This window comes from Anopheles cruzii, chromosome 3 (assembly GCF_943734635.1).
Source record: "Anopheles cruzii chromosome 3, idAnoCruzAS_RS32_06, whole genome shotgun sequence".
NCBI lineage: Eukaryota > Metazoa > Arthropoda > Insecta > Diptera > Culicidae > Anopheles > Anopheles cruzii.
In genome coordinates, this window is record NC_069145.1 from 24,590,590 (window position 1) to 24,617,498 (window position 26,909).

The window sequence follows — 26,909 nt, forward strand, 5'->3', positions numbered from 1 at the left end:
AACTCGCTCGCCCCCAGCATGTGGGTTGCGATGCGGTTTTCCATTCCGACATCGGCGGGGGCGCTGATGTTTTATTAACCGAAACGGCAGCTCGACCGGCTGAGCTGGCTAAAAAACAACGCGTCGTCAAAAGTCACCCGTCCTGGCCAAGGCCAGTCTCCGTGCGAAGAGATCGGAGGAACCGAACCGAAAAGGATTAAAGCTAACGACCGGGATGCGGGCGCTTCGGGCCGGGCGTGTAATTGAAACTACGGACCGCGGGCTGGTAAAAACTTATGTTCGCACGAAAAAAGAAACCGTAGTCCGCGCAAGGATGCTTTGGGGACCAAGGAACAGAAAAAAAGGCCACTGTCACTGTGCTCGAGTGCCGCGGGACGCAGTGACTGGCCGGATTCGGCCAAGGGCCGAGAAAAGATAAATGTTGTCCCCGTCGGTCCTGTTCGCCCTGTTCGTTTCTATCGATGACTAGCCGGTTTCAGCAGTACCGTCGTCGTGCGTCACCAATTCTTAGTTTCAGCAGTTCAGAGTGCTTGGGGGCGATAGCGTCCATTTCTATCCGCCGCTGTTGTTGTCACCATTTTACACTTCTCATCCTCGATGCTCACGATGCCCAAGTACTGCCGGCCCCACCAGCCTTTGGCCGCGCAAGCCGTGGAATGTATGCATATCTTGCGCTGCCACGACTTGGCCCAGCGACTTGCTTCCGAATCGACACCGGCCAACGTGCCGGTTCTCATGTTTCTCAATCATTATTTTCGCATTTCATCCTGTTGTTGGGCGCGCCGAAGGCCGAGAGATGAAAGTTCGCTCGGTTCGTTGTTAACGAGTTGTGAGCAACTTTGTTGTTGCCCATCCGTCGAGCGGCCGCGCCCGAGAGGAGACAGATTGGTGCAAATCGGTCGGTCGGTCTGTCGGTAACAGTTGCCCATGAACGGCCGTGGCTACAGCAAAACATTCCGGCAGGGCACTGGGAGTCGCAAGCATGATTTAGGACTCTCATTAAGGATCGTGCACGGGGACATTCATTGACTTTTCGATGAGTCGGTGACGCGCGCTCGTTGACTTTCTGCGCCGAGCAATGCTTGCCGGTGGGTTTTTGTGTCGCCGCGCCGGCCCAAGGATGCCGTGGAAAGCAAAGCAGCATAATCCGCAGGTGCCGGCCTAGGATCCATCGGCAACAAAGTGTTGTTTGATGAGAGGCTTCTCGGCCAAGTTTGCACCAAAGTTGCGCGCTCGGCGAGGCGTTTTTCCTGGAGCCCGGCAAACGGAATAACCGGAACACCGGAACATATTGTGTGGCCCAAGTAATCTCGTTTAGTGCAGACCGTGCGTCTGACAAAAAGCGGAAAACTAGAAAAACCAAGACACCGCCCACTGGCGACACGTCTGCGGCCAATAATGCTGCAAAGAATTGGCAACGACATCGAACCCGCCGAACAGGGCTGGGCCTAACGCCCTCTCCCGAGCACGGGCCTTACGGTTTGCAGTATCCTCGACGCACTGCGCGTGCTGCTGCCATTATGGAAAAGGCTGCGTGTATTTATTTTATTGACTCGCCAGGATTCGAAGCGAGGCGTGAAGGCGTTTCTTTCTGGCCCCGTAGCATCCTGCCGAGAAGTGGCAGCCCGCTAGCCCTGCCAGCCTTGGGTCGGCACTGGCACTGGCTTTCGGCTAATCCGGTAAAGAGTTGGCTTCCCCGGGAGGTGCCTGCCGATGACTGCGGCCGTTGCGATTGAAATTGATACGAATTCAATTTTCTAACCGACCTGATAGCGATTGGAAGCTAATCTCGTTAGAGCTGCTCTGCTCCCGGGGCCCATGGCACTTTGCACAGCGCATTGCCGCAGACATCAGCCCCAGGCCCGGTGGCAACGCAGGGGTCCGGAAGCACCCGTTCCACGTGGAACCCAATTAGGGCCAGCCCCTGTGTGTTTCACCCTTCACAAACCCGTCACGGGAAGGCCTTTGAATGCGCTGCGCTACTTGCGGCCGCTGAAACTCTGAAGAGACTCGTGGGGAAAGGAGTATGGCGAGTCCTCGTATTTGCGTGAAGTGTCGTCGAGACGACCCCTGGCCGGGGTGCTTTTCCTCGATCGGCCGTTTTTCAGCCGCTTCTCGAGCGGCCACCATTGTGCGCGATGGGCTTCCTTTTATTAGACTCATTAAGCGTGGCGTAAATATGCGGCGTGGTGCTGCTACCTCCGCGCTGAACCTTTGTGTGGCATCCATCCGTGCTAAAGTGCATCCTTGAGGCCGCATCGTGAAGCATAAAAGTGCGCTCATCCAAGCGGCAGCTCACCGGTACTCGCGGGATCGCGGGCTGCCGTTTATGCTCCTGGCTGAGCCCGAAGAGCTGGTGCCATTGTGCTTTGTTTCGCTTTTAGATTCGCTTTCGCGTCGTGGTCGTGCAAACATTAATGCGCGTGAGCGTGTCCGGCAGCTGCTGCACCACACACACACACACACGCAATTAAATCATTTCGTCCGCGTGCTGCCTTCAGAGGAACGACTTCATGAGCGTTATGTAGGAGGAGGCACTGCGAACGATCTGCAAAGAACGAAAAAAAAATGCACGATAAAAATGGCCAAACGGAGGCTGGGCCCCCGCTTACCACCGAGAACGTCGCCATGGAGGTCTCGAAGAACGGCACGTTCAGGTTGGAGCCCCGCTGGGCCCGGATCATCATCATCTGGATGAGGTGGCGCGTGTCGCGGTTGTACCGGTACCAGGGAAAGTTGTACGCCACCGTCTGGATGGCCTCGCTCTGACGGGCGGATAGACACGGAAGATAGAACCACCGGACAAGCGCAGAATTCACCACCTCTCAACTCACCGCGTCCCGAATGATGGTGCCACTGTACGAGTAGAGGAACAGGATGGCCAGCTCGGCGAACGCGTACGGCAGGTACGTGAACTTGTAGATCCCTTCCACCTGCGCAGAAACGGGGTCAGTGGGGCAGTCAGGGGCAATGCACAGGGGTGGCACTTACGATGAGCATCGCGATGCACACGATACACATAATGAGCGCGGTACACGTGTACACGAGCAGGATGTTGGGGGCGAAGGCGGCGCGGACCTCGTGGACCATCTCGATGGTGCGCTGGTGGCGCCGGCTGATGCGCCGCAGCTCGCGGTTGATGTGGCGCGTTTCCGCCTCGTCGGCCACCAGCGGCGCCGGCCCGGGTCCGAGCGATTCGATCTCGAGCCGGAGCGCATTGAACTGGCCGCAGAAGTAGAGGCAGACACCGGTCAGCAGGGCGTCGCTGCCGGACTGGGACGTGATGGTCGGCACGGACGCGTAATTCAGGAATAGCGTGGTCAGCGCAAAGTACGCCCCGTTCTGCCAATCGTACGGTAAGCTAGAATCGGCTCGTTAGTGGGCTACTGTGAGGGCGGCAGGATGTACTTACGCGAGCTTGAAGGGGAGAATCTTGACGAGCGGCCGTTGGCCTTGGTGCCAGTTGTAGGCCATGCCGAGGAACGGTGTCAGTCCGTATAGCATCGCGGCGAAGAACATCATGAGGAACAGGTGCAACGTTAGCCGCTGGCCGAGGTACGTGATGCGCCGCGTGTTGGCCCTTTCGCGCGGATGCTCGTCTGTAATGCGATCCGGACCGGAGTGTAACAATGCCAAAACCAGCCAGCTGGAATGGGATACGCACCTCGCAGAACCTGCTGAACGGTTTTGAGGACTCGCTCGATTTTGCGCTCATTCATCAGGTAGAACACCATGCGCAGGAGACCGGAGACGCGCGCCACCGTCGGACAGATGCTTTCGATGGCCTCGCCCAGATCACCGTCCTGGTACGCGTACAGACCGTGCAGGAACTCACCTACCATGCAGATGGCGAGTACGGCCAGGTTCAGCGCGATCAGGGCCGTTCGGAGTCGGCCGCGGCTTTCCCGGTCCGCTGGCCAGATGCCGAAGACGAGCAAAATCCTGCGCTGCAACCGGAAGATGCTCCACGACCGTTGCTCCGCTGCCGGTGACGACGACGGGTCGCGCTCGAATGGTGGTCGGTTAATCATGGTCTTGATCCTGCCAAGGATTAGGAAACCGTGTCCCGATCGTGGCGGCTTTATACCGGTCGGTTTAGGTCCATCGCCCAAAAGGTCATGGGAAAAGCTGTCAATCGGACCATCGGCGCGCGTCAAACAGCGAGTTCCAGCGAGTGCCAATTATTCAGGACTGGACAATTGTTAATGTTTTAACTGGGTTGAGATTAAAGTTTAATTACATTTCACTAGTTTTGATCGGAAGTAACGTACAGTCCAAAAGTTCAAGGTAATTGCATGACCGGTGACAGTTCTGAACTTAAAGCAAGTTACGAATTGCACATTTGAATGCACATTTTCTAACCTATAAGCCAGATCATAATCGTCGGGCTAGTGTGCCAGAATCGGCAAAAAAGTATCCCCTTAGTATCCCTCAAAGTGAGCGCCTTCTTGAGCAACACACCAGTACTAAAACGATAAAATCGGACTGTTATACAGATGGCTCTAGCTGTCGATTTGGTCTTCCTAATTTTGCTTTTCGGGCAACATTACCTTGTCTTGACATCGGGCAAATGACTTAATGTCGGAAAAAAATTAGTTTGCATCTTAGCTTTGAAGAGGTTAGACCATGTCGATTTTTGTGCCTGAAAAAAGCGTCTGCCTTTCTGCTACATGCAGACGACAACTGTTACAGAATCGCATCAAATGCTTGTCCAAGTTTACAATTAATGATTATGCTCTTGGAAAATGACACGCAAATGCAACAATAACTCGCGTATCAGCTAAATGTGTCCCAATACCCCATATCCAAATACGTTTGAAGGCGCTGGAAAAGATCCAGAATATTGAAAATTCGAAGCCATATGAATTGAACGAAAAACAGCATGAAAACCGAAAAACCACATGGGAAATTCTGCTCGCCATGTACAAAAGAAAGTCAGTTCTCCATCAGATCGTGATTGAGGATGGAAGAAGGATTCATTTTGAGAATCCCGAACCGAAAAATTCATGGGTCAGCCCTGGAAAACTTTTAATTGCGACTGCAAAACCAGATCGATTCGGCAAAACTACAAAGCTGCGTGTCTGATAGGACCAGAAAGGTGTGGTGTTTCGCAAACTCCTGGAACCTGCTGAAACCGTTAATACAGATGACCGTAACGGAACTGGGGTCCATAACAATACCCATGGACTGGTTCAAAGCGAAGCTTGTTCAAAATACAATCAAAGCACTTGGTTGGGAGCTTTCCAGCGACATTTTCTTTATCGACGAGACACATTTTTTCACTTGGCGGCGGACGTGAACACGCAAAATTGTCGCATTTGTGGCACCGAAAACCCTCAATTGATTGAAGAGAAACCCTTTATATTCAGAAAAGGTAAGTGCGCATTTTGGGCTGGCGGCGTCATAGGACACTAGTTTTTCGACGAAGAGGGAACCACTACCGTCAATCCCGAGCGATATTCCAATTGAAGATATGTACGTTGAAGATATGTGGTTTCTGTCGGACGCGGCAACGAGCCACACAACACGAGGCTTTGATGGGCGTATAATTTGGCGCGTTTTGGTGATCAATTGTCAATTGGCCAACAAGATCATGCGATTTGACACCGTTGACCTTTTTCTTGTGGGGCTACACAAAAGGTCGTGTCTATGTTGACAAGCCTGCCCCTTTGGAGCATTTGAAAAATAACATTAGCCGAGTTATGGCCTTGTTCGACTGTTGCCATAGATCCCGAGGCGACCATCTGAACGGTGTAGTGTTTCACACACAATGGCAAGGCAAAGTTTCATCTTTTTCGGAACTAAAATATAAATAACTCTGTTCAAAGTGTTTTAATCAAATTGACGTTCTCCGTTGTTCCAAACCAATATTTCGAACGATTCCGACTCAGAAAATCTCGTACGAAACACAGAATGGAGTGTGAATCTTTTGGCGGAAATGCAAAATTTTCTTCAAGTTGAACGATAACATGAAATGCCAACCTTAAGGTTGCAAAAGCAAGTCTTCAATGAGCTTATTTTTTTGTTAATTCTCTGCCAGCGTTTGCGTGGCCCGATAATTGTGACTTGAACTGGACAGTTAACTTGAACTTCTTCGCGAGTATAGTAGACCCAACTGAACGGAGAAGTTATTCATCATCCTTTTGTAGTGGTTCACAGTGGCTCCAGATGTCAAAAATGTTTCTCATTACGATACCGCGGTAATGAAATGGACGGACACGATGACTGATTGACTAACAACGGACATACACCGCAAGCCGCGCAAGATCCGCGAGGCGGCTCGGCTTACCCAAAAGCCAGCCCTTCACCAGCAGCACCCGTTAATCATTATTAGGCGGTCGCCAATTGCGGTGCGTTGCGTATCGGTAGGAAACCTCACCCGTGGAAGCCATTTTAATTGGTTTAAGCTCCTCCAGGAGCCACCACAATAGTGCTCCCTGGACGCCCCTTTTCCCCCAAAAACCGACCGTCGCCCCATTAGACGTGTCAAAAGTGATGTGCCGGCGAAGAAGACGAAGACGAAGAGGTAAGCCCGGGAGCCTCGACCTGCGTTGGTGGTTTCTGGTTTCGCCTCTCCAGAACACGCCCACGCTCCGGGGCCCACAAGAAAACTCCTGGCCTGGTGCCGGTACCCGCAAACGCGACCGTTTAATCGATTGCTGAGGTTTCTGCGGTTGGAGTTCGCGTGGCGGGCGCCCCAGGCCGGCGACTTAATGAAAAGTCACAGCGCACGAACGCACTAATGCCCTCACCGACCGGAGGTAGCGCCGTTAGGTAGAGTCACGACCCGCCCGCGTTCGATGACGAGTGAAGTAGTAAATTTGACTGGGAAAATTAATCGACAAAACTATCCCGACGCGGGTACCGCTTTTCCGTCACTGTCACCACCGGCGGACGGGCCCATCGATGGCCGCCGTTTGGCTGTAAATTTACTTACTCAGGTGTGCGTGTGTGGGGGAGTGCGTGGCTGGATCCGGAAATCGACCCCCGCGACACCCGGTGAAAGGGCTTTTGTGCGGTAAATTTAATTTACCAACAAACTTATTTCAGGCGCCACAGCGTTTAATGCGTTCGGAAGGGTCGCCCGCGTGCACGTGATTGTGTGTGTGTGTGGTAGGTCCACCGTGCGGTGGTGTCCTTGGGGCTGGTGGCTGGTACAACACAGCGTGCTCTCTTGTGTGTAGAAGGGCAGCTGATGAAATATTCATCAGACGTTCGCCCATGGAGCGTAGAGCACCGAATGGCGCAGGCCGCAGGCAGCTTGGCCCCAGCGGGGGCTGCCGTTTGTGGAACTCCCCCCGGTGGGAGTCACCAGTGTGCCCACGACACCCGCAAATTCCAAGACAATTAATCAGCCGCTCAATCGGATGTAAATTAATAGCGAGAAAATGTACTGACCGCTTGGTAGCGAGACCCGGGTCCTTCGCACCGTATCGCCGGGTTAAGTCCCTCGCAGGCAGCAGCCTCGTGGCCATATGGGCCGGGAGTTAGTTATGAGTAGCGGTTGGCATAATGTGCATTTCTAATTGAATTCGCATCACACGACCCACTGACGAGCGAAATTAATTATGGGCCCGTGCGCCGCGCGACAGACTATCGGACCGACGGACGGATGCGTTCCTTCCTTCCGGTGACACGCCAGATATGTACAGCCAAAGTACGGGTTTAATCATTTTATTCCATTAGCCTGCTTAAATACCTTACAAACCAAACCTAGCTCTTCGGCGGCTGCTTCGTTCCAGTAACAAATTGGGAGACAAAAAGTAAAACGGTTGTGTGGGTCCTAGTGTGAGGAGAACGGTAGATGGTAAATGTCATAAATACAGGCATCCGATGCGCTACGTGCAGACCACGGACGTGAGCAGCATGACGAGCGGGCGGATTAGTCGCGGCAGCCGACACCGGTGGCGTACACCCGGTGGTTGTGCTCTCCCCCCGGGGGGAAGACGTGGCCCTTCCCGATGGGTGTGATGTGTTCCAGTCCAAACGTTAATCGTAGTAAAGTCCCTGACTAAATATCCTTAAGAGTGCTATTTGCTATCGGCTACCACACGCGGCCGAATGCGCCGATCCAGGCCGATGGTCCCACAATCACGATTGTCTATGGTTCCCCATGCCGAGCGCCCGCTTATCCCTTTTTAAACTTGAGCAACAGTATACTAATCGTTAGGAAGATCACGATCCAGATGGCGGTCGACGCGAACCCGATGTAGACGTTCGGGTCCTCAATCAGCCAGCCGCGCTGCAGGATCGAGCGGAGCGATTCAGTCGACTTCGTGAGGGGCAGAAAGACGGAGAAGATCCGCACCAGCGGGTGCATGCCCTCGATGGGCCAGATGATGCCGCACAGCATCACGATCGGCAGGAAGCTGCCCATCGCCATGTACGTCGCGGACCGCTCGTTCTCGCAGGAGCACGACACGACGAAACCTGCAAATGCAAGCACACACATGCGTTGGTTTTTGGTTCACCCGGATCGGAGTCGGATTGGTGCACCGGTCACTCACCGAAACACATCCCACACAGGCCGGTCAGTATGGTCAGCAGTACCACCCAGACGATGTCGCCGTGGTTGGTGAGATTGAAGACGGAGAAGCTAAACACCATCACGAGTGCGGTCTGGAAGCACATCACCAGGAACTGCGTGGTGACGTGCGAGAACAGGATCTCGACACCGGTGATACCCGACACGAGGCAGCGCTCCAGGATACCCTCGTTACGCTCGATCAACATCGCCCCGGAGGTTAACGCCACGGAGAGGAAAAAGATGATGCTAAAATGTTGCAGGCCAAAGAAAAACGTTCGAGGTCAGTTCAGTTCGTTGTCACGATGCCTGGATGAGCACCCTCGGCGCGGACTTACGTCAGAATTACACCAGGGGCAGCAAAGTCCGTGAAGTTGGGCGTCCGATCGCCGTAGACGGGAGTGTTCCACTGGAACGGGATCCGCCCGTTCGATGGGTTTACATCGCAGGCCTCGAGAATGTTCTCGATAAAATCGAAGAACGCGTACTGGATGTCCCGATACAGGAGCGTACCTATCTGTTGGTCTAAGCCGGGGATAGATAAACGTCAGCTCGTGCTCCGGTTTCAGGCCTTCGTTCGGTCCGCAACTTACTCGACATGTCCATGGTGACGGCGAGGTTCGCGGACTCGATGGTAAAATCATCGACATCGCGCCCTCTTTCGGTCCGCTCGACGAGTGAGTCGGAGTAGTTCGAAGCAAACACCAGCGCTCCCCAGGCATTGCCGCGGCTGACCGCGTTCAGTGCGTCGTTTTCACTTTGGAATAGCTCCTAGAATGGCAAGAAGTTTTTTTTTGGTACGAAGATGTGGAATGAACCCTCCCGCAGTCATCAACTTACCAGCACGACACTCCTATTCTTCAGGAACTCCATGTAACGACAGCTAAGCAACGAGTAATTACAGCCTGGGAACACCGGACACTCTTGAGTACCGTAACCTGCTTCCTCCAGCTCATAGTTGGCCACAGCCAACTTCAGTCCGACCGGGTCGTGTCCGATGGCCCAACAGAAGAGGATAATCTGTGCCACCGGTAGTCCAATGATGAACGCCATCACACTAAAACAGGACACCAAAACTGTAAAGAAGGAGTCCAGGGCTTCAGCGGAGAGCTGTCCGAAACCTACCCAACGTTGCGCCACATCCAGAGGAAGTTCTTCCAGATCAGTGCCTTCATGTGGTTCGGTTTGATAAACTTCATGTGCTCCAGCAGCGATGCCTTCGTGTCCTCTTCTGGCGGGAGCGGTGGTGCCTGGACTTCGGGCGTAACGGCATCCGGTCCGCGCGACGACATCGAGATGTTGTCACCGAACTCACCCGATATCTCTCCGTGGTCCTCTTCGGGCGACAGATCCAGCGCAGGATTACTGATGGCCGGTATTCGCACGTGCTCCACAACTTCCTGGGCGATCGAGGATCGCCTCCGTTTGCCCATGTTCTGCAGCACGGACAGCTTCAGAAACACATCCTCCAGCGATTCGGCGTGGTACTGGGCGAGCAGATCGGCCGGCGACTCTTCGGCGAGGAACTTCCCACCGCGCATCAGCCCGATCACGTGCGCTTGCCGTGTTTCCTCGATGTAGTGCGTTGTCACGATGACGGTCGTGTTGCCGGACTTGGTGATCTCGACCATGTGGTCCCATATGCTCTGACGAAGGACCGGATCCACGCCAACGGTGGGTTCGTCGAGAATGAGCAGCTCGGGCTGATTGAGCAGGGCCGCCGCCAGGCTCATGCGTCGCTGCTGACCCCCGGACAGGTTCTTCACGAAGCGTGACGCGTTCGGTAACTGCAGCAACTTGCACAGAAAGTCCGTCTTCTCGTCGACCTGATCCGTCGTCATGCCGTAGATCCAACCGAAGTAGATCAGCGTCTCGCGGATCGTGAACTCCCCGTACAGGGCGATCTCCTGTGGCATGTAGCCAATCCGCGGACCCGGAACACCGGAACCGCGCGATCCTGGTCGCCCTCCGAGCACCCAGATCTCGCCCGAGTTGAGCCTTCGGCGACCGACGATGCACGATAGCAGGGTCGTCTTGCCGCACCCGGACGCTCCCAGAAGACCATAGCTACAAAACAGGGCAAAACAAATGGCGTCGTCAATTGTCCTGCTGGCCGGATGCGGGTGGGGCGGACCACTTACATCGAACCCTTCGGTACCGTCATGTTGAGCCCGTCGAGGATGACGTTGGGGTTTTTCTTGGTGCCGTAGATTTTGTGCGCCCGACGAACGCACACCGCCTGCTGACGCCGGATGGCCACGGTCGAGGGCTGGGACATGAACATCTTGCGTCTGGCGGCCAGATCAAACTCTGGCTCTATGGATGTCGGCTGGCCACTGCCCGTGGCCACCGGTGGAATACCTTCGGAATCTGCGTCCATTTTGAGGTTTACACCTTACACCTACGGGAAGCAAATTGAAGATTAAAGTGTCACGAGGTGGACTAGGAAGCGTTCTGTTCCAGTAATACGTAAAACTGGAGAACAATTTGTACGAGATGCGTCATGTGGAATGTGAGAAATGCACCTCAAGCGAAAAGCGTTGCCATGGAAACATGCCTTCAGCCGTGCGTTATTCTCATCTTGGTCAGGGACTGCTCGAAATAATAACGAAGCATACCAATAGCCAGAGGATCCTTAAAATTAGCTCCGAAATTGCCAGTCTCTTGATGGGTCACCTTATAACGATAATCGCTATCGGATGTTGGCTGAGATTATATTTTTTTAAATATTAATTTGTCCTATCTAAACCAGACCAGGGAACCGTTTCCTATAAAACCTGCAAACGGTATGTGTTTGTATGGATGCACTTTAAACCGCACGCACACCTTCGAACACAACGGCTTCGCGACCGCGATGCGGTTTTATGCCGCGTTGCGGTCGCCGTGTCGAAGGGCGCCCGGGCTGGGCGCAATGTTTGAGTTGTGTAAATTAAACAAGCAATGAAATGCTTTCCTCTTCGTGCGTGCCCCACGTGCTGCACTGCACTACAAACACACACACACACACACCCTTTCCCGACGCCCGTTTGCCCCATTAAAAAAAGACTATCGCACATTCGGCGGAGCTGACTCGGTTCGGCTACAAATAGCTCGGTTCATTTGATGTCTGATGCTGGGAAATATCAATTTAATTGCCGTTAATGATGCCCTGCTGGGATGCATGTTTACCCGGTTGCATTAACTACATTAATGCAAATATCATTCGGCTGTGCGTGACACATTCTGCACGAGCACCGGCGCGGGGCCGATGCTGCTATCGATTGCACGAACACGGCTCCCGGCTTAGAAGTGTATGTTTATTTGATGTTTGTTAACATAATGCGTTGTGGTTTTTGTCGTCCCTTTGGGGATCGATGAGGGACCTGACACTGGCTTACAACCTTCGCCGCGAAATGGTGAACCTAAATTCGGGCGCAAATCAACATCAAAGCTCCCGAAAACAAATTCGATCCCCAACTTTCAGCTTATTGTTTGTCGTTTTGCTCTTTGTGGAAAGTATTGATTTGATCGAGGGCAAAGTTAACGTGGTCGTTCATTTGTTAACGACTGTTTTTGGCCAACTGGCGAGTGGTCGAAAAATTAAAAACTGCGCCACAGCATGGAAAACAAAAGGAAAAGTTCGCGTTCACAGTCATTCACCGAAAGGCTCAGGAATTCGCCTGAAAGCCGTTCAATCAGCTGTGCAGCCGGATCTCGATTTCACTGCCCCCCACCCAAGCACCTTAGAGGTCGAGCTGTGCTGCCAGCCGAAGAACCGCTCCAGTCAAGGACGTGGTGGCATTGGCGGTTTGGCACGCTCATGGAGCCACATTCTGCTGCAACTGCAGCAGCAGGTTCTGAGCAGCCGACCTGCTACCGGCAAAGGTACGCGCAACACGATCCTTTGTCGGGTTACCGTTTCGCGCGAAAGTTTTGCTCCACCAAACAACGGTGAGTACATCGATTGGTTCCTTGATTTTCTCCGACCCAACCGGTTACGAAACGCGCAGGCCGCGTCTTCAGGAAAAAGGAAAAGCTATCGGGGTGGGCTCCGCGGCATGCTTACCACATCGCGTGGCCAGGCAACCTTATGACATAAAGAAAAGGCTGCGGCAGTGTGTCGTTTGAAACAGGCTACAGGCTCTGTTCATGCTTGGGCTGCGCATTTTAACTTTTTATTCAACGTTTACATTACCACCGTGTTACGACGATCGGCATCGATAGTTATTATGTCAACGACCGTCTACGTTTTTGGGGGTGGAACGTATTGATAGCGTCACGCTGTTGGGTTTGTTTTGATAACAGCACGCCAGCGCCCACTAACCGCAGTACGCCATTAGCCTAATGACGCAGCGCATCCCGATCAACTCTTGAACCGAAACGGTCGTACCGGGGTAGATGTAGAGGAAAAGTTTTCAACAGTTTCAGTATCATGCACCATACTAGTTCGATCGTCGAGTATGGTGAAATATCATGTTTGAATACCATCAAACGGTGACGGTATCCAAACAGGGTCCTTCAAAGTCCCAACGTTCGCCAAACTCTGTACGCCGAGTTGTTGGCCAGAGAGAGTTTGGTTGGCCATAGTTTCGCCGATATTACTAGACAGCCGCAGCTGGTTCGATGGAAGGCGACTGCATTTGTTGCAGATCCAATAGATGTCCAATAGCTGACTGGATCGCAGGAGGATTTCTTGCTCGCCTCACGCCAAACCTGTAAGCAGTGGCGCTTGTGTGCCACCAAAAAGGGGGAAAAGTTTTTTAATTGAATTAAATCATGTTTCCCGTTCCGACGCCGGTTGCTGGTTTCGTGGCCCGTCGGCCTGCAGCACGGAACGCTCGGCTGGAGCGTTGCATGTAGCGTGTTGCGTTCGTTTTCTTCCTTTTTCCATTCTGCCTTCCTAGCGTTCGATTGGCTTCGCTGAGGTGGAAAATTTTTGCCTGATAGCGAAACAGGAGGCAACTTTCATGCTAGAAACCTTATCGGGAGGAACTCCTTGCGAGTGGAAAACTACTGCAATCTCGGGGAAAAATACATCGTCACCACCGGTACTCCATTCATCAGTGGCCGCGAGGTGGCAATAGTTCAATGTCATGATCATAAGGCCCGACCGGTTATGCTAATGCGTGTGTGTTTGTGTGTGCGTGTGAGCGGGCGGTGTACGACTGGGTAATTAGCCGACCCCCCCGGGTGAGGTGACGGTCCACGTGGCGCTTGTTTCTGAGCTCCCCGACACCGGACGTCATCTTGCACCCCGGGGTGTGGAGGTGTCACCCACACCGTATCACCCGTAATTAACGATTACAGGGTTGGGCTCGAGGATAAGACCCCCCCCCCCCTCTCATTCTCTCGCTCTGTCACGGTTGATCCGCGGAAACCCGTCAACCGTCCCAGGAGGAGTTCAAGTTCGCCAGGTTGACCCTCGGACCCACGGAGAGCGAGGTGCCGATCCCGGGCGTGAGCTACGATTTAATTTGGCTAATTATCAACGATTTTTTTATGCGCCCCCCTTGTTCCCCACAGTCTACTCTACTCTGACGCCCTTGGGTGCTTTATTGACCGTAAAGTGTCACGGTGTGATCACCAGTGTTGGACTTGGAATTCTGTGCGTCGGAAGCGCGCTGGTGTCGCGTTTGACCGAAGACCGGACCGTTGATTGCGCTTGTTCGCCGTAATCACCGCTAGCGGATCTTTCAACGGCGATGTCCACGTGCCGGGGTAGCCTTCCGTGCGCGCGCGCACCCCGGGAGGGTCGCCACATCCGTCACGACACCGGCGTATCGGAAGATGGCATTTGCATGCAATTTCCGGGCACGCCAACCGCCCGCCGGTGGTGGTATCTCCACTGTCGGTCGCTCGTTCGCGGGGGGGTTAATGGGTCCGGCTCGGGGCCCTGGCGGGAAGGTTTCGTGTCCACCGGGTCATCTTCGTTGCGTGACTCCACTCCGACACAGTGCCACAGTTTGGCGGAATGTCAGCGATCGGATACGGCCCGTTATCGCGGTTCCGACGAAAGGACAAACTAATTGACAACGGTTTGCACTTAATGTGGCTTTTGATTACTTGATTTTTTGTTTCGCTAACGACTCACGACAGTGTCTAGGTTGGGCCGAATTCACTTTCACGAGACGCTCCATAGTCAGGGGATAGTTAGCGGTATTAAATTGGTTTTAATTTTTAACAAATCTCTGCCTTCAATTCTGGCTTTGGAACTTCTGCTTATCACACCGTTCAAAAAGTCCCGGGACTACCATAGAGATGGCGCTAATAATGCAATTCATATACCAGGGTTCGGAAGTACCAACCTTCAGATGAGGTGTGTCAAAATTTGATGTAATTCGAAGCATAACCAAGAAAGCTATAGTGGTTAAAGTGACGCTACTTTTGCAATCCTGAAAAAATGGACCAAAGCGAGTTTCGTGTGTTGATAAAACATTGTTTTCTAATGGGAAAAAAACACTGTTGAAGCTCAGCAATGGCTTGAAAAACGTTGTCCGGACTCTACTCTGTCTAAACCAACCATTTTTCGGAGGTATGCTAACTTCTATGCGGTCGTGCTGATACAAATGATGCGGAACGATCGGGTCGGCCAAATGAGGCACTAAATCCAGAAAACACCAAATAAGTATTGAAAATCGTGATGGATGACCGCAAAATGAAAGTGCACGAGATAGCTAAGATGGTGAACATATCAACTGGTAGTGCATTTACTATTTTGCACCAAAAAATGGATATGAAAAAAGTTTTCTCAAAATGGGTGCCGCGTTTGCTCACAATGGAACAAAAGCCACCATGGCACAATTCAATCAAAACGATGATTAACTTCAAAGAATTAGGCTTTTAACTGCTTCCTCATCCGGATCTGGCCTCTAGCGACTACTGGCTCTTTACGGATCTCAAAAAGATGCTCCAGGGAAAAAGATATGGCTCGAATGAGGAGGTGATCGCTGCTACTGAGGGTCATTTTGAGTCAAAAGACAAACCGTTCTACAAACATGAAATTGAAAAGTTAGAGAAGTGTGGAATGGTTGTATTACACTTTAAGGAGATTATGTTGATGAATAATTAAGAATTTTGCCGATAAAATGTTGTTTTCATAGTTAGTCCCGGGACTTTTTGAACGATGTGTTACTCTACTTGTGTCAGTGATCGGTTGTGTTGTTTCAGTCGAATGTTGTGTGTTTTGCAAAGAGAGGTACACGACTCAGACGCTGTGTTCTGGGCTTGGGTCTCTTGGTTTTGAGCTCCATATCTCGTCCTGGAGAAGCCGACAGATTCTAGTGACACACGAATCTGGGTAGAGAAGCACAGGGGCCCGGAATGCGCTCATAATTAATGAGTTCTCCAGAACCGAGGAATGTGTAATATTGTGTCCCGTCTAATGTGAGTATCCGGGAAGCATTCCGCCCGCTGCAACAAGAATTCGCTCGGTTCGAGATTATGAGGGAATATGAAATATTTGAAACGTCAGCTCCGGGCAGCAGCACAGTGTGGCCAATCGCAAGGATAAACAGTATCGCGGACTCGCTCACCAACGACAGCGGAAGTAAACGGTCGGATCTGGCGACGTAACGTCGGACCGGACCGATTGACGTCAATAGAATCCCCGGTGGCTGGGGCTGGAGCTGGGACGTTATGACGTTGACTGCGCCAACTTGCCCCTGCGACTGCCGCTCCGGCCGGCAGTGAGTTCCGGAGCTTGCACTGCATCGAGCTAATAGTTAGTCATTTACCCTCTTAATTTCGTAATTAAACCTACCGAGCGGCTAGGCAGCCGCCGTGTATCCGTCAGGTTCCGTGAGCAAGTCCGGGCCTGGACCGGGACCAAGCAAATACGATGCATTACGGCTTAGTGCACCCTGTTTGTCTTACGGTCGGTGCGTTGCAGGAAACTGTAATAACGTGAATGGCACCCGGCCCGCAGTCGAAGCAGTTCCATCGAGATCGCTTTCCAATAAGTTGGTCGATGGAAAATCTTCCCTGTCCGCATGTCGGTTCCGACCAATTCGAGTGTGTCATCGATAGGGAAAGATTAAGTCGCCGGGTACCACCGGGAAGGACATCTCCTAGGTAGCCATCTTGTTTTAAAATGCGGTTGACATCGAACACACACACACCGCACTTTAGTTGGTGGTGCCCAAGAACGGGGAGTTTCAGTATATGGCTCGCTTCTCAGACGTTGGCTAACCGCTGTACCGCCACATCGAGCTGAGTGGGTTGCTCATCGGGTGGTGAAACAAATTCCATGGCCTTGTTGAAACTCAGGGCCGCACCGCTGCGCCAGAACCTTTCGGTCTACCGTTCGCCACGCTCCGTCTCACATATCGCTTGTGCAGAACTTTTAAATTCCCTACATTTCTCATTAAGTAATTGTGTTGAGAAATGTAATTTAATATATTTTTCCTGCGCTACATGCACGGGGTGGGCACCTTTCAAGTGTGCTAGACAAGTGTGGCCGGCAGTGTGTTCGGTTCGCCAGCGCCATCGGAGGCTCTGTGGTCTAGACTTTGGACTCGATCTAAATTTGAGAAGCGACCAGGAAGGATTCGCCCGAAGTGACTTGCTGTTCGCATTAAGCCGAATGAGCAATTAACTCGGCAGGGCGGCAGAAGGGTGTGCTTCCGGTGAAGCTTAACACCACTCCCCACCGAAGTGATGAGTCGAAGAAGTGGCCGTTTTACTGGCCTTCCGTCCACGTTGTTTCGAATGTTCAATAATCGCTATGTTTAGGCCAATAAAAACTTAACAACTTTCATATAAATATAGTTAACTTGATTGAACTTAAGAACATGAAACAATACAAGGTTACTAACACGTTGTGTTAGGTGAAAAATTTACTTTCCTAATCGCTTAACCAACGAAGCACTCAGAAAGGGATTCCTGTTGGAAAGGACCCTAAATTTGCCATGCTCGTCCCAGTGACGGGCGACAAGACTCGCTACAGCGAGTGGCTTGGCCCTTTTGCAGCACTCCGGCACTTGGGATGCTTGGTTGGCCATAGCCACACCCAGCAGCCCGTATGCGGACCAAGTAAAGTTTGTCCTTTTTCGGTCCTTTTTTCCACAGTTTTCAATTTCACCCGCTGCGGTGGCTAGCCTAGGCGAAATGACAAGCTGAGTGCGGTGTGGCCTCCACCGGAAAGTAATTTCTAATCGAGATCGGTGTCGGGGATTAGTGTTGTTGGAGGTGCCACACTAGCGCCACACATGTGCCGTGTGTCTTCCGAAGATTCCTCCGAAGGGCGCTTTTAATTGAGATAAACCGTAGCAAGGGCTGCTGGAAGGCAGCAGTCTTTTTACGCTGAACTTTACATGGTCCCCTCCACGGGGGCAAACGAGAGTTGGCCGATCACACCCGAAACAACTCGAGCACTCGAACTTGCGGTTTGAACTGTTTGATTGTTTTCGAATCGCCATTCGTGGTAAATCCGCCTATAGACAGGAGACCCATAAATCGTTCGCTGAGTGGCACACGGAGCATAACTAATAACCACCCGAATACCGGCCCGAGACCCGAGATGGGCGGCCGTGGCGGCCATGGGCCTGACCCGGGAGATAATGACATTTGCATCATGCATGTAGCTTATTTGTCGCTCGGTGTACGATCCGTAAGATACGTGCCGAGGCTCTCGGGCTGCCGCATCTCCCGAGGGTCAGGGTACCCTCAGAAATAACGTTGCCCCGGGTCACGGGTACCACGGGTCCGAAATCCCAGTCCCGGTTCGTGGGGCAAAAAATAAGGGATAACCATCAGCCGAGCGCTTCTCCCGGCCAGCACAAACTCCCAGCGCGGCCCGTGGTGCTCATGCATATGCAAATGATATCCCAGATTCCAGTTCGTTGGGCACCGCCGGAGTACCGCAAAAAAAAAACTGGTTCACAAAAGTTCAAGTCGCACGCCACGCCACATACATAACGCCCCCGTTGGGAGTTAGCGTTCGTCGTTCGCGCCTCTGACCCGCCGCGAACTTGACCTCGTCGCGACAGGGCGTCGCGGAGTCACTCTTCTTGGCCCCCCCTGACGGTCACCTTTTTATGGCCTGATCTCGCAAACCCGTGGTCCTCGCGGGCCCGATCCGGCCGGTCTAGCGCGTAGCGTTGGCAGTGCAATTTGCATCGGACTTGCGGTGTCGGACTCGGCCAACAAATGGCGTTCCAATGGTCGTGTCGGGGCCATTTGTAATGTCACTTTAATCGGAAAGCGTGTGTGCCCCCGGAGGTCATCTTCTTTCCCGTGTCACTGGCCTCGGCAACCGCGTCGATCGATGCACAGCTTTCGATGCGATTGCACTTTGAAGCGTGCCTTGCATCTCGCAATCGCTCCGTTTGCCCTTTAGATCAGAACTGCTCGTGCTGAGGTCTGAAAGCATTAATTTGCCGGAGCATTGCAATGGCAGACAGTTGCGGTGGGCCGATGCAGCTGGAAAAATGAATTTCTTCCGGGTCGCCTCAGGAGTCCGCAAGTTCTCGAAGCACTCGGCCGGCCGGTCGGTCCGATACCTTGCCCCTTCTTGTGGTTTGTTTCATTTGCAATGCAATTTCTTTCGCCTTTCGCAAGCATTAACCCACCGGCTGCACCGATGCATACGGTATGCTCGTCTTCTTGCCTTTGCTGGCGGGCATAAATGAATCTTCACGTCGGGTGGTGCGTCGGTTGGCCCTCGGTCGGTGAAAAGGTTCGGTCTATAAAGTTGCGTTGGAAATTGTCTTCACCTTGATGGTTCGGATGGGTCCGTTTGGATGCGGCTTGGTGCGAGGGCAAAGGCGAAGACCGCCACCAGAAGCTCCTTGGTCCACCCGAGGGGTGTTTCGAAGTTTTCGCTCACTGCGCTGCCATGTAATTATCGTAAATAAATTTGTTGAGATGTAGATTTCGTCCGATGTGCGCCTAATTACATCAAACCACTCCCCAAGAGCCCCCGAAACGGGACGCACAATGGTATTGCACATCGGCTGCGAAATGTGTGCGCCAATTATTGGCCATCGGCGAAAAGTGAAATGACGGCAGGTCGGCGGCCACCGTAAGTATGTTGTTTCGGTTCCAGGTCAGGTTTAAATCGTTCATCGTTTTTTTTTTTACGCCATTCGCCCCGATCGGTTCCGTATAATCTGATAGCGAAACGAGAAATCAATTAACTCTCAATCTCTCCATTCGAAGTGCTCGCGTCGAATTGGAATTGGAAGCCCGGGCACTTTTGTGGGCGGTCTGACCGGAGCTTGGCTGCAGCGGATGCAGCTTAATGTCGCTGCACGCACTCGGCTCATCAACGCCATCGGAATCGCCACATGCGCTACCGATGGCCGCTCGTATGCTCGGATCGGGCCATTTTAAACGCTGCCGAAGATTAAAACTTAATTTGTTTCAATCCACCCATGCGGAACCGGGCGCGTTATGCCGGGTTCGTGGAATGCAATTATCCCTAGCCGGTGCTAGGCCCTCCTTTTCGGCCGGCCGGACCTTTGGCCCCGGTGCCCGGTCCCGACACCGGAATCTGCTGGGCTTGGGCTGGGCCGCTGTTAATTTATTTGAAGTTGTTTGGTTGCCCGAGCGCGCGTATTACGTTTCCCGGTGTTATTGTTTGATTCAATTTGCGCCTCTCGTTTACTTCAAACAAATAGCAGCAACAAACCGGTGTTTGGTCGGCGCATACCCGAGCGCGTCATCGATGCCGCGCAGAACGAGGGAAAACGCGAGAAAATGAAAGCTGAGTTCATAAAACATCACCCTTGGCGGCACTCGGCGCATACTGTCGGACACTTGGTCACACCGGTTTTTGGGAGAATTACGATATTTATCGACTCCATTAGGCCGACCGGAGGTGCCGAGGGATTCGTGCAAACTGCTCCCGTTCCCGGCCGTCGGAAATTCACATTGGCCATGCAATTTCATGTGGAGCGTTCTGCCATTTCCCACTCCGACAGGGCCACCAGCCAGCCGCTCGGTAACCACAACCGGCCACGAAGGTGACGAAGGTTTCTCGTAGACACTCTCGATTGGCGCCCTTCCCTTGTGCAGCCCGGGCGATTTGCAAGGGCCGATGAACCGGGGGGGGATGTAACATGCTCGCCCAGCCGACGATGGCCATGGTACGAAAGAAGAACGTAGCCGGTGGCCTTGCGTTGATGGGCCCCGTCGGAGGTACATTAAAGTTTCTCCTCTCGTTTCGAATCGTTCGAGGTCTTAAAGTTATTTCATCGGAACTGCTCCGACGGTCGAGCGCACAGAAACACTCGTCGTTGGTGATGAGCGGCGATTGATGAAACGATTCGCGTGAACATTCCGGTTCTTCAGTCGTTTGCAAATCTCATGAGCCTTTTATCGTACATCCGTTGTTGAATCATAATTTATTGGATTTTGCGCAAAAAGGTGATGCCAGCATGCTGCTGCATACCATATGGATGGTCCATTCCAAGAAGTTACTGTCGTGTGCTGCATGCTGAAGGGTCTCTAAAACTTAAGTGTACTTCGGCCGATCGGTATCGCGGCCGCTAGTAACTCGACTGCTGCGACTGCCGAGAATACGTTCAAACCATCGACCCGCGACCGCGGGTATTGGAAACTTTTCAACAACCATCTAACGGACACCGGTTGCGAGCAAACAAACGTTTCATTTAAGAGTGGCTGACACATTGCTGACGGAAGAAAAAAACCCACCCAGACCATGCGGGAGATTTGTATTTATTCTTCAATTGACGGCACGGAAGTTAGCAAAAGTTCGATGATATCGTGTGACGTCAATATCCTCGATCATTAGGTAGCAGCTCGCGAGTCTGTCGATGGTAGGCAAACCTCAATTTTTTTTTTCGGCCATCGTTGACCGTACGTACCGTGGAAAGTACGTACAGCAGCCCTCGGCCCAGTGTAGCCAAGTGTAATGAGCGACTCGAAAGAGACGCGTCATGTGGCGCGAATAGATCATAATGTGGAGAGAAAAAAGCAAGGAAATCTTGGCGCGATGGAGCACCGACCGATATCGTGTCAGTAAAAAGGTGCTCAATCCGTAAGCCATAGTAACGAACCGAACTAATGGTTCTTACCTGGGCGACCATCAAGGGTCCTTTGGTGGCTTTTTACCGCCGAGCGTATTGAATGGTCGTTGTTTACAGCATGGAAAAAGGTGTTCGAGATGCTACCAGGAAGTCCGCACCGCATCGAATTGAGTGTGTAATGACTCTGAAGTGCGTATTTCTTTACAATTTCCCACCCTAATCGCGGTGGTGTGATACTTTAAAAAGCCAAGCCATCCCTGCCAAGCTTTGTTCGGAATCGTCTTCTGTAGCAACGCAAAAAACCCGACCTTCATGGGGTTTCTTTAGAAAGCTTCCAGGAAAGTTTGAGTCATTTGACTGCACTGACTAATTGAGTGGGCAATTTCTAGTGCACGCTCGTGCTGATCGATCCGCGTAGCTTCTCGGGGCCGTGTCACGCTATGGGAAACCCACGCCAGGAAGCTGGCGCCGAGCACGTGGAGCTGTGTCGGTGCGTGAGAGGCCACGTGAGTCACTCGCTGCGGAGCGCGAATGTTTGCGCTCAGCCGGAGAACCATGCGCTGGCCATACCACAATAGGTGCTGTAAATGGTGCTTAGTTTGTGGTTATTAAGAGGATGCAAAAAACTTATTCTCACAAATTACTGATTTCGCTCTTGCTCTAAACTGTCATAACTGTAGCCGTAGCGTCGAACAGTTTCGAAGCGTTTCGATCGTATCGACTAAAAAAGTGGCATTAGTTTGTTGCCATGACGGTGCATTAAGTTCATTACAGTTCACGTTACTCTGCCACTTCCAATCGAATCGAAAGCGAATCTGGTCTGGTGGGACCAGAGCGTTAGAAACTATGTTTGGTTCTGGCTTTACACAGTGCAAACGTGTAACAGGACAGTCAACGACTTTACTAGTTGCTTTCGGAAAGCACAATGTACTTTGTTTTTGGGGAATCGATAGTTCTGTACGCACCCCGTTGTCGTCGTCGTCGGCACAACATGCAACCGTTGCACCAGCCCATTCCAGTGTTGTCCGTGTCCCCTTTTGGTGGCCATTAATTGAGCCATTTTGTTGCCGATTGCAAATGGGTTGCACTGCTAAACGATTCATTGTAATCGGCCAGCGAGTCACAATAGGATCTATTAATGATAATAACGAAAGGGCCACATGCTGCGAGCTGCCCAGGACACCACCCGGACCGGCGCGAGTTGTTGAAAGTGCGCTCAGCGCCATCCCAAACCTCCTAAAACGGGGGCTCAATCTTTAGCCTCATTCGCATCGGATGCAGCATCGGACCCGGCATTCGTCCGTGTTCGAGTGACCGCTCGGCCCCTCCGTTTCGCGATCAATATTTGCCACCCCAGCAACGGGCTGTTCGCCTAACGGCAATGCAGACACAGGACCTCCGGACAAAGGACCATCGAGTGGTGCGATGGCGTTGCAACGGTCGGTAGTTGGGTTAATTACAATTCGGTCACACGGAACATATGTTACACCTCTTAAGGCCCACCCGGTGGCTGCTGCTTTCGCGTCGGCCAGTGGCCATGGTCACTACATCGTCATCGTGTGGGCCATCGGTGGTGGCCACTCCAGTGCCACTCCCGGGACATGTTGCGGCCACCGAGCAGCGAACAATGGCCGCACCACGTTGGACACGTTGATCCTGTCGCATCGATAATGCGGTGCGGTGCGGTGCTAGGTTTCCGCCCAAAACATAATTCCGCTGACCGGGATCCGGGTGGTCGGTCCGATCTCGCTGCCGGTGACAGTCGCTTCCCTTTTCCGAGGAACACTGGTCCGCGCGGAACTCGGCTCGTGAGGTGCCGCATCGAACCGCGACTTATCGATCGGTCAACCGTTGGCGCGCTGCACAATTACATCGCGAGAGAGCGGCTAATTTGGCCCGTAGCACTGGGGGTGGGTAACGGGGGCGAGATGGCATTGAAAAATGATCGGCCCGAGGAGCAGAAAAAGTCACCCCACTCACTCGCACACCGCTCGTGCCGCGTGGTGGTGGCGCGTTAATCAACTTGAAGTCAATAATTGCCGGCTCGCTGTGTCTACTCATCGAGCCGTTCGAGGCCCGAGGAGCCGCGGTCGTAAGTGCGATTAGCAGTCGGAAGTGTGTGTTCGACAAAAGTTTTAATTACCTTCGCCAGCCGGCGGTAAGGTGCGCCACGGGATAGGGTGACCGCGGTGCTAAAGGGCGGTCAAGATGAAGGTTAGGTTGGCTGCTTGTTGTTGCGCGCCACCGTGGTGACGCAGTGCGACAGGAAGCTGCGATAAGTGCCACCTAATCGAACCGGCCAATGTCGTGTCTTTGAAATGGTTTCAAACAGACCGACACCACACCGGTCCGTGTGCCTGAAGATTATTTTCGAAGCTGTAACATTTGCATGAAGCCTTTCTAAGGGGGACCGAAATTCGCGGGCCAAGGCCAACGGGGGACCGCAGATTCTTGAATTTGCCATATTGATCCGATCGGTCCGGTCCGCAAGCGGCGATGTGAACACATTAGTTAGTTACGCCAAATTCTGTCGATTCTCATTAACATTCCCGGGCATGTTATTTTGCACCGCTTTCGCTGTGGGATTGTGGGCTTGGGGCACGGTTTCACCGCGTCTCGAGCGATGCTCGATATGCTAATAATCCGGTGAATTAGCACAATTTTGCCGATACGGCGGCTGGCCAGCGGCACACGCGCGCCGGATCCGATTCGCATCCAGTTCGATGACCGACCGACCGGGTGGGCTCGTAAAGGAAAACGGGTTTTGAAGCTAGAATAAGACAGTTCTCGTCCGGGTTGGCACGGGTTCCGTTATGACATAAGAATGGGCTGCCGCGTCGAAGCGAAGAAGCGTCAGCCTCAGCGTCTTTGATTTCGTGTTTGATTTTTAATGATCCAGTTCGTCGCCTGTCTGTGCGTCGCCGTTGAAGTCTTTCGTACCCGAGCGCATTCCGGTTATGCCGGGACACGCGCTGCGACTTGGGATGAGAAACTTGCGAGCGTTTACGACGCACGCTCGAAGGTTGGTCACTTCGACGATGACCGTGAAGCTGGCGATCCGATGGCGGAAGTAGCCGCCGATCGGCGACACCATCCGAGATGTGTGTCTCTCGGTTGGAGGGACTTTGACCGCGAGCGGTGCGTTCGGAATGCCATTGAGTCACCGCCATTGAGTTTATGTTTCGGAAAACGCTTACATAACGATCCAGTTTTGGGGACGATCAACAGCGAAAAACGACACACTAAATTCAATTCGATGCGCTTGAGGTCGGCCATCTGGCCGTCCCCTCGTGCAGTTTGATTCAATTAAACGAAATCGACATTCGAATAAATTAACAAAAGAGCATCCTCTGCGCCGTGGCTTCCGCGTGGAATCCTTTCTAAAAACATACCGCTTCTTCGGAGCGGCACCAAAATAATGCGGCGGCACCGGAGCCGAGGGAAAACTCACCTGTTCCACCTCAACCGGCCCAGCTGGTGGTGGTAATGAATGCGCAATCACCTATGCACGACGACGACGACTTGCGATGACGATGTGGAGTCTTTTCGGGTTGCAGCTTTTCGCCACCTTGGGCCTGCCGACTCGTTGCTCGCGCGCCGAACCTACAAAACAAATTTATTACTCCACTTTCCTTTCGATCGACGAGGCCGAGGTCGGGGCCAAGCGAAAACGCTTTTTCTTTCGTTATGCGATAAAAAGCTGGTCGGAAGAAAAGCGAAAAACGGCAACGTTATCGCCGGTTCGGGTGTCCGTTCCGAGACGGTGACTTCGAGCGCATGCATTGGCACAAAGGATTGGATCTATTTATTTAACCACACACAAACACACACACACGCGCGCAGGCACAAACACCGAGGCTTTCGCAAGTCGTTCGTTAGCGGTTAGCCAATTATGAGCATAAATTAGAAGCACGGAAGGCACCGAATTTTGCGATTGCGCTGTGCCATTGTGGGCAGAACCATTCGGCAACCCGTGAGGGCCCTTCCCCTGCTCGATCGAGCTGGCCGATCTCTCACTGGACGGGCCCGATTTTCTCACTAGCCTTAGGGCGCCAGTCGGTTGCTGGCGCATGAGAAAATATGGTTCAGGCCGCGCAATTTACTTCACGCAAAAAATAACAAAACCGCATTCCGTTACCGGTGCGGCGCGAACGTGAACACGCTACCCACGGTGTCGGGGAACCGTTTCCTCTTCCGGTTTGTGGAATGCCGGGCTCTCACCTTGTATTGCACCGCACCGCTATTAGAGCTATTACGCCAGCTTTGTGAGCCGCAGCACACTCCGGAAAACACTCCGAAAATTTCGCACACCGGAAAACACTCCGAGATTTGCACGCCCAAAGAACACACGAACACACACACACACACCACGGTTGGGTCGTAGCCCAGCACCGAAAGCACCACACAGAGGAAAAAAACGACTTGAGAACGCAACACGCAACCGCAAAGTGGGCAAAAGATCGACCGTTCGCGAGCGAATCCGACTGGGCACTGACAGTCTCGCGCGTGGCGATCGCGAAAATGTTCCGCCGCCCCACCTACCCCTTCCCCCCACCGCGGCGGGTTTCTATCGGGCCCCCCCACGCCCCCAGTGCACCCTCCCGCGCTAGTTCGTTCTGGTGGCTTCGGCAGGCGGCAGGACGGGCGATCGCCGCGCCGACCACGCAACCAGAGAGCGACGCGCGTCGTTAGTGCGCAACGGGCCGCAACGCTCGGGCCCGGCGTTAATGAGGGAAGGGCAAGAAAGACGGAATAAGAGGCAAAAAAACAAAAAAACAAACACACACACACACACACGAAATAAACGCCTTCGGATCGCCCAGATCAGATCGATCGCGAATAGTGCTGCGTCATGTGTTTGGTTGGCGTCGCGCGGTGCGCAAGTCCTCGTCATCATCTGGTGCTGCTGGTGCTACTGGTGTGCTGGTGTGCTGGTGTGTGTGTTGTGGTCGGCCTCTGCTAGGACGCTTCCGCGGCCGGCGTCCCCGGGGCAACGCGCCCGTAGGTGGCACCCAAGGTTCAAGGCAGACGGTCCGACGGGTCACGGATTGCGAAAGCTTCGGCTGGACTAACGGGCGCTCGTGATCTGCGCTCGCTCTGGGGAGTCACAGCACCCGCGCCACTTATGGCTTATGCAACTCCTCGATGCGCTTTCCAGCCAAGCGGTGGCGGACTACCTGACACGGACGGACGGGCCGATCGGCGGGAAACCGGTTCCCCGGTTGGTGAGCGAATCAACTTCACCCCCCCCGGGGGGAGTGAATGTCGCGGTGCCCAAGGTCAGTTCGGACGAAGCCACCAGGAAGCCACCCCGGCCCGATCGATCGAATGTCTCGATTATGTTTGGCCGTCTGCGTGGCTTTGAACTTGGAATGCGCGCGGTTGGCCGTGAGCGACGATCGACCGGCCAGACGTTG

General features: G+C 53.0%; 2 protein-coding genes across 2 annotated transcripts; both read right to left on the minus strand.

The window, feature by feature from the left end:
* Positions 1-2,497: 2,497 nt before the first annotated feature.
* LOC128270101 (odorant receptor 22c-like) lies at positions 2,498-4,031 on the minus strand. The gene is made up of 6 exons (XM_053007507.1): positions 3,665-4,031; positions 3,413-3,599; positions 2,992-3,361; positions 2,835-2,933; positions 2,613-2,765; positions 2,498-2,548 (listed from the first exon to the last, which is right to left on the minus strand). Exons 1-6 carry the CDS (start codon positions 4,029-4,031, stop codon positions 2,498-2,500), a joined length of 1,227 nt encoding a protein of 408 aa, XP_052863467.1.
* Positions 4,032-7,666: 3,635 nt separating this feature from the next.
* LOC128274135 (ABC transporter G family member 23) lies at positions 7,667-25,055 on the minus strand. Its single transcript, XM_053012241.1, has 8 exons — positions 24,944-25,055; positions 10,666-10,925; positions 9,650-10,591; positions 9,365-9,581; positions 9,118-9,295; positions 8,863-9,049; positions 8,508-8,773; positions 7,667-8,430 (listed from the first exon to the last, which is right to left on the minus strand). The coding sequence occupies exons 2-8, from the start codon at positions 10,902-10,904 to the stop codon at positions 8,129-8,131; spliced, it is 2,331 nt and encodes a 776-aa protein (XP_052868201.1). The 5' UTR covers positions 10,905-10,925; positions 24,944-25,055; the 3' UTR covers positions 7,667-8,128.
* Between the last annotated feature and the right edge of the window lie 1,854 nt (positions 25,056-26,909).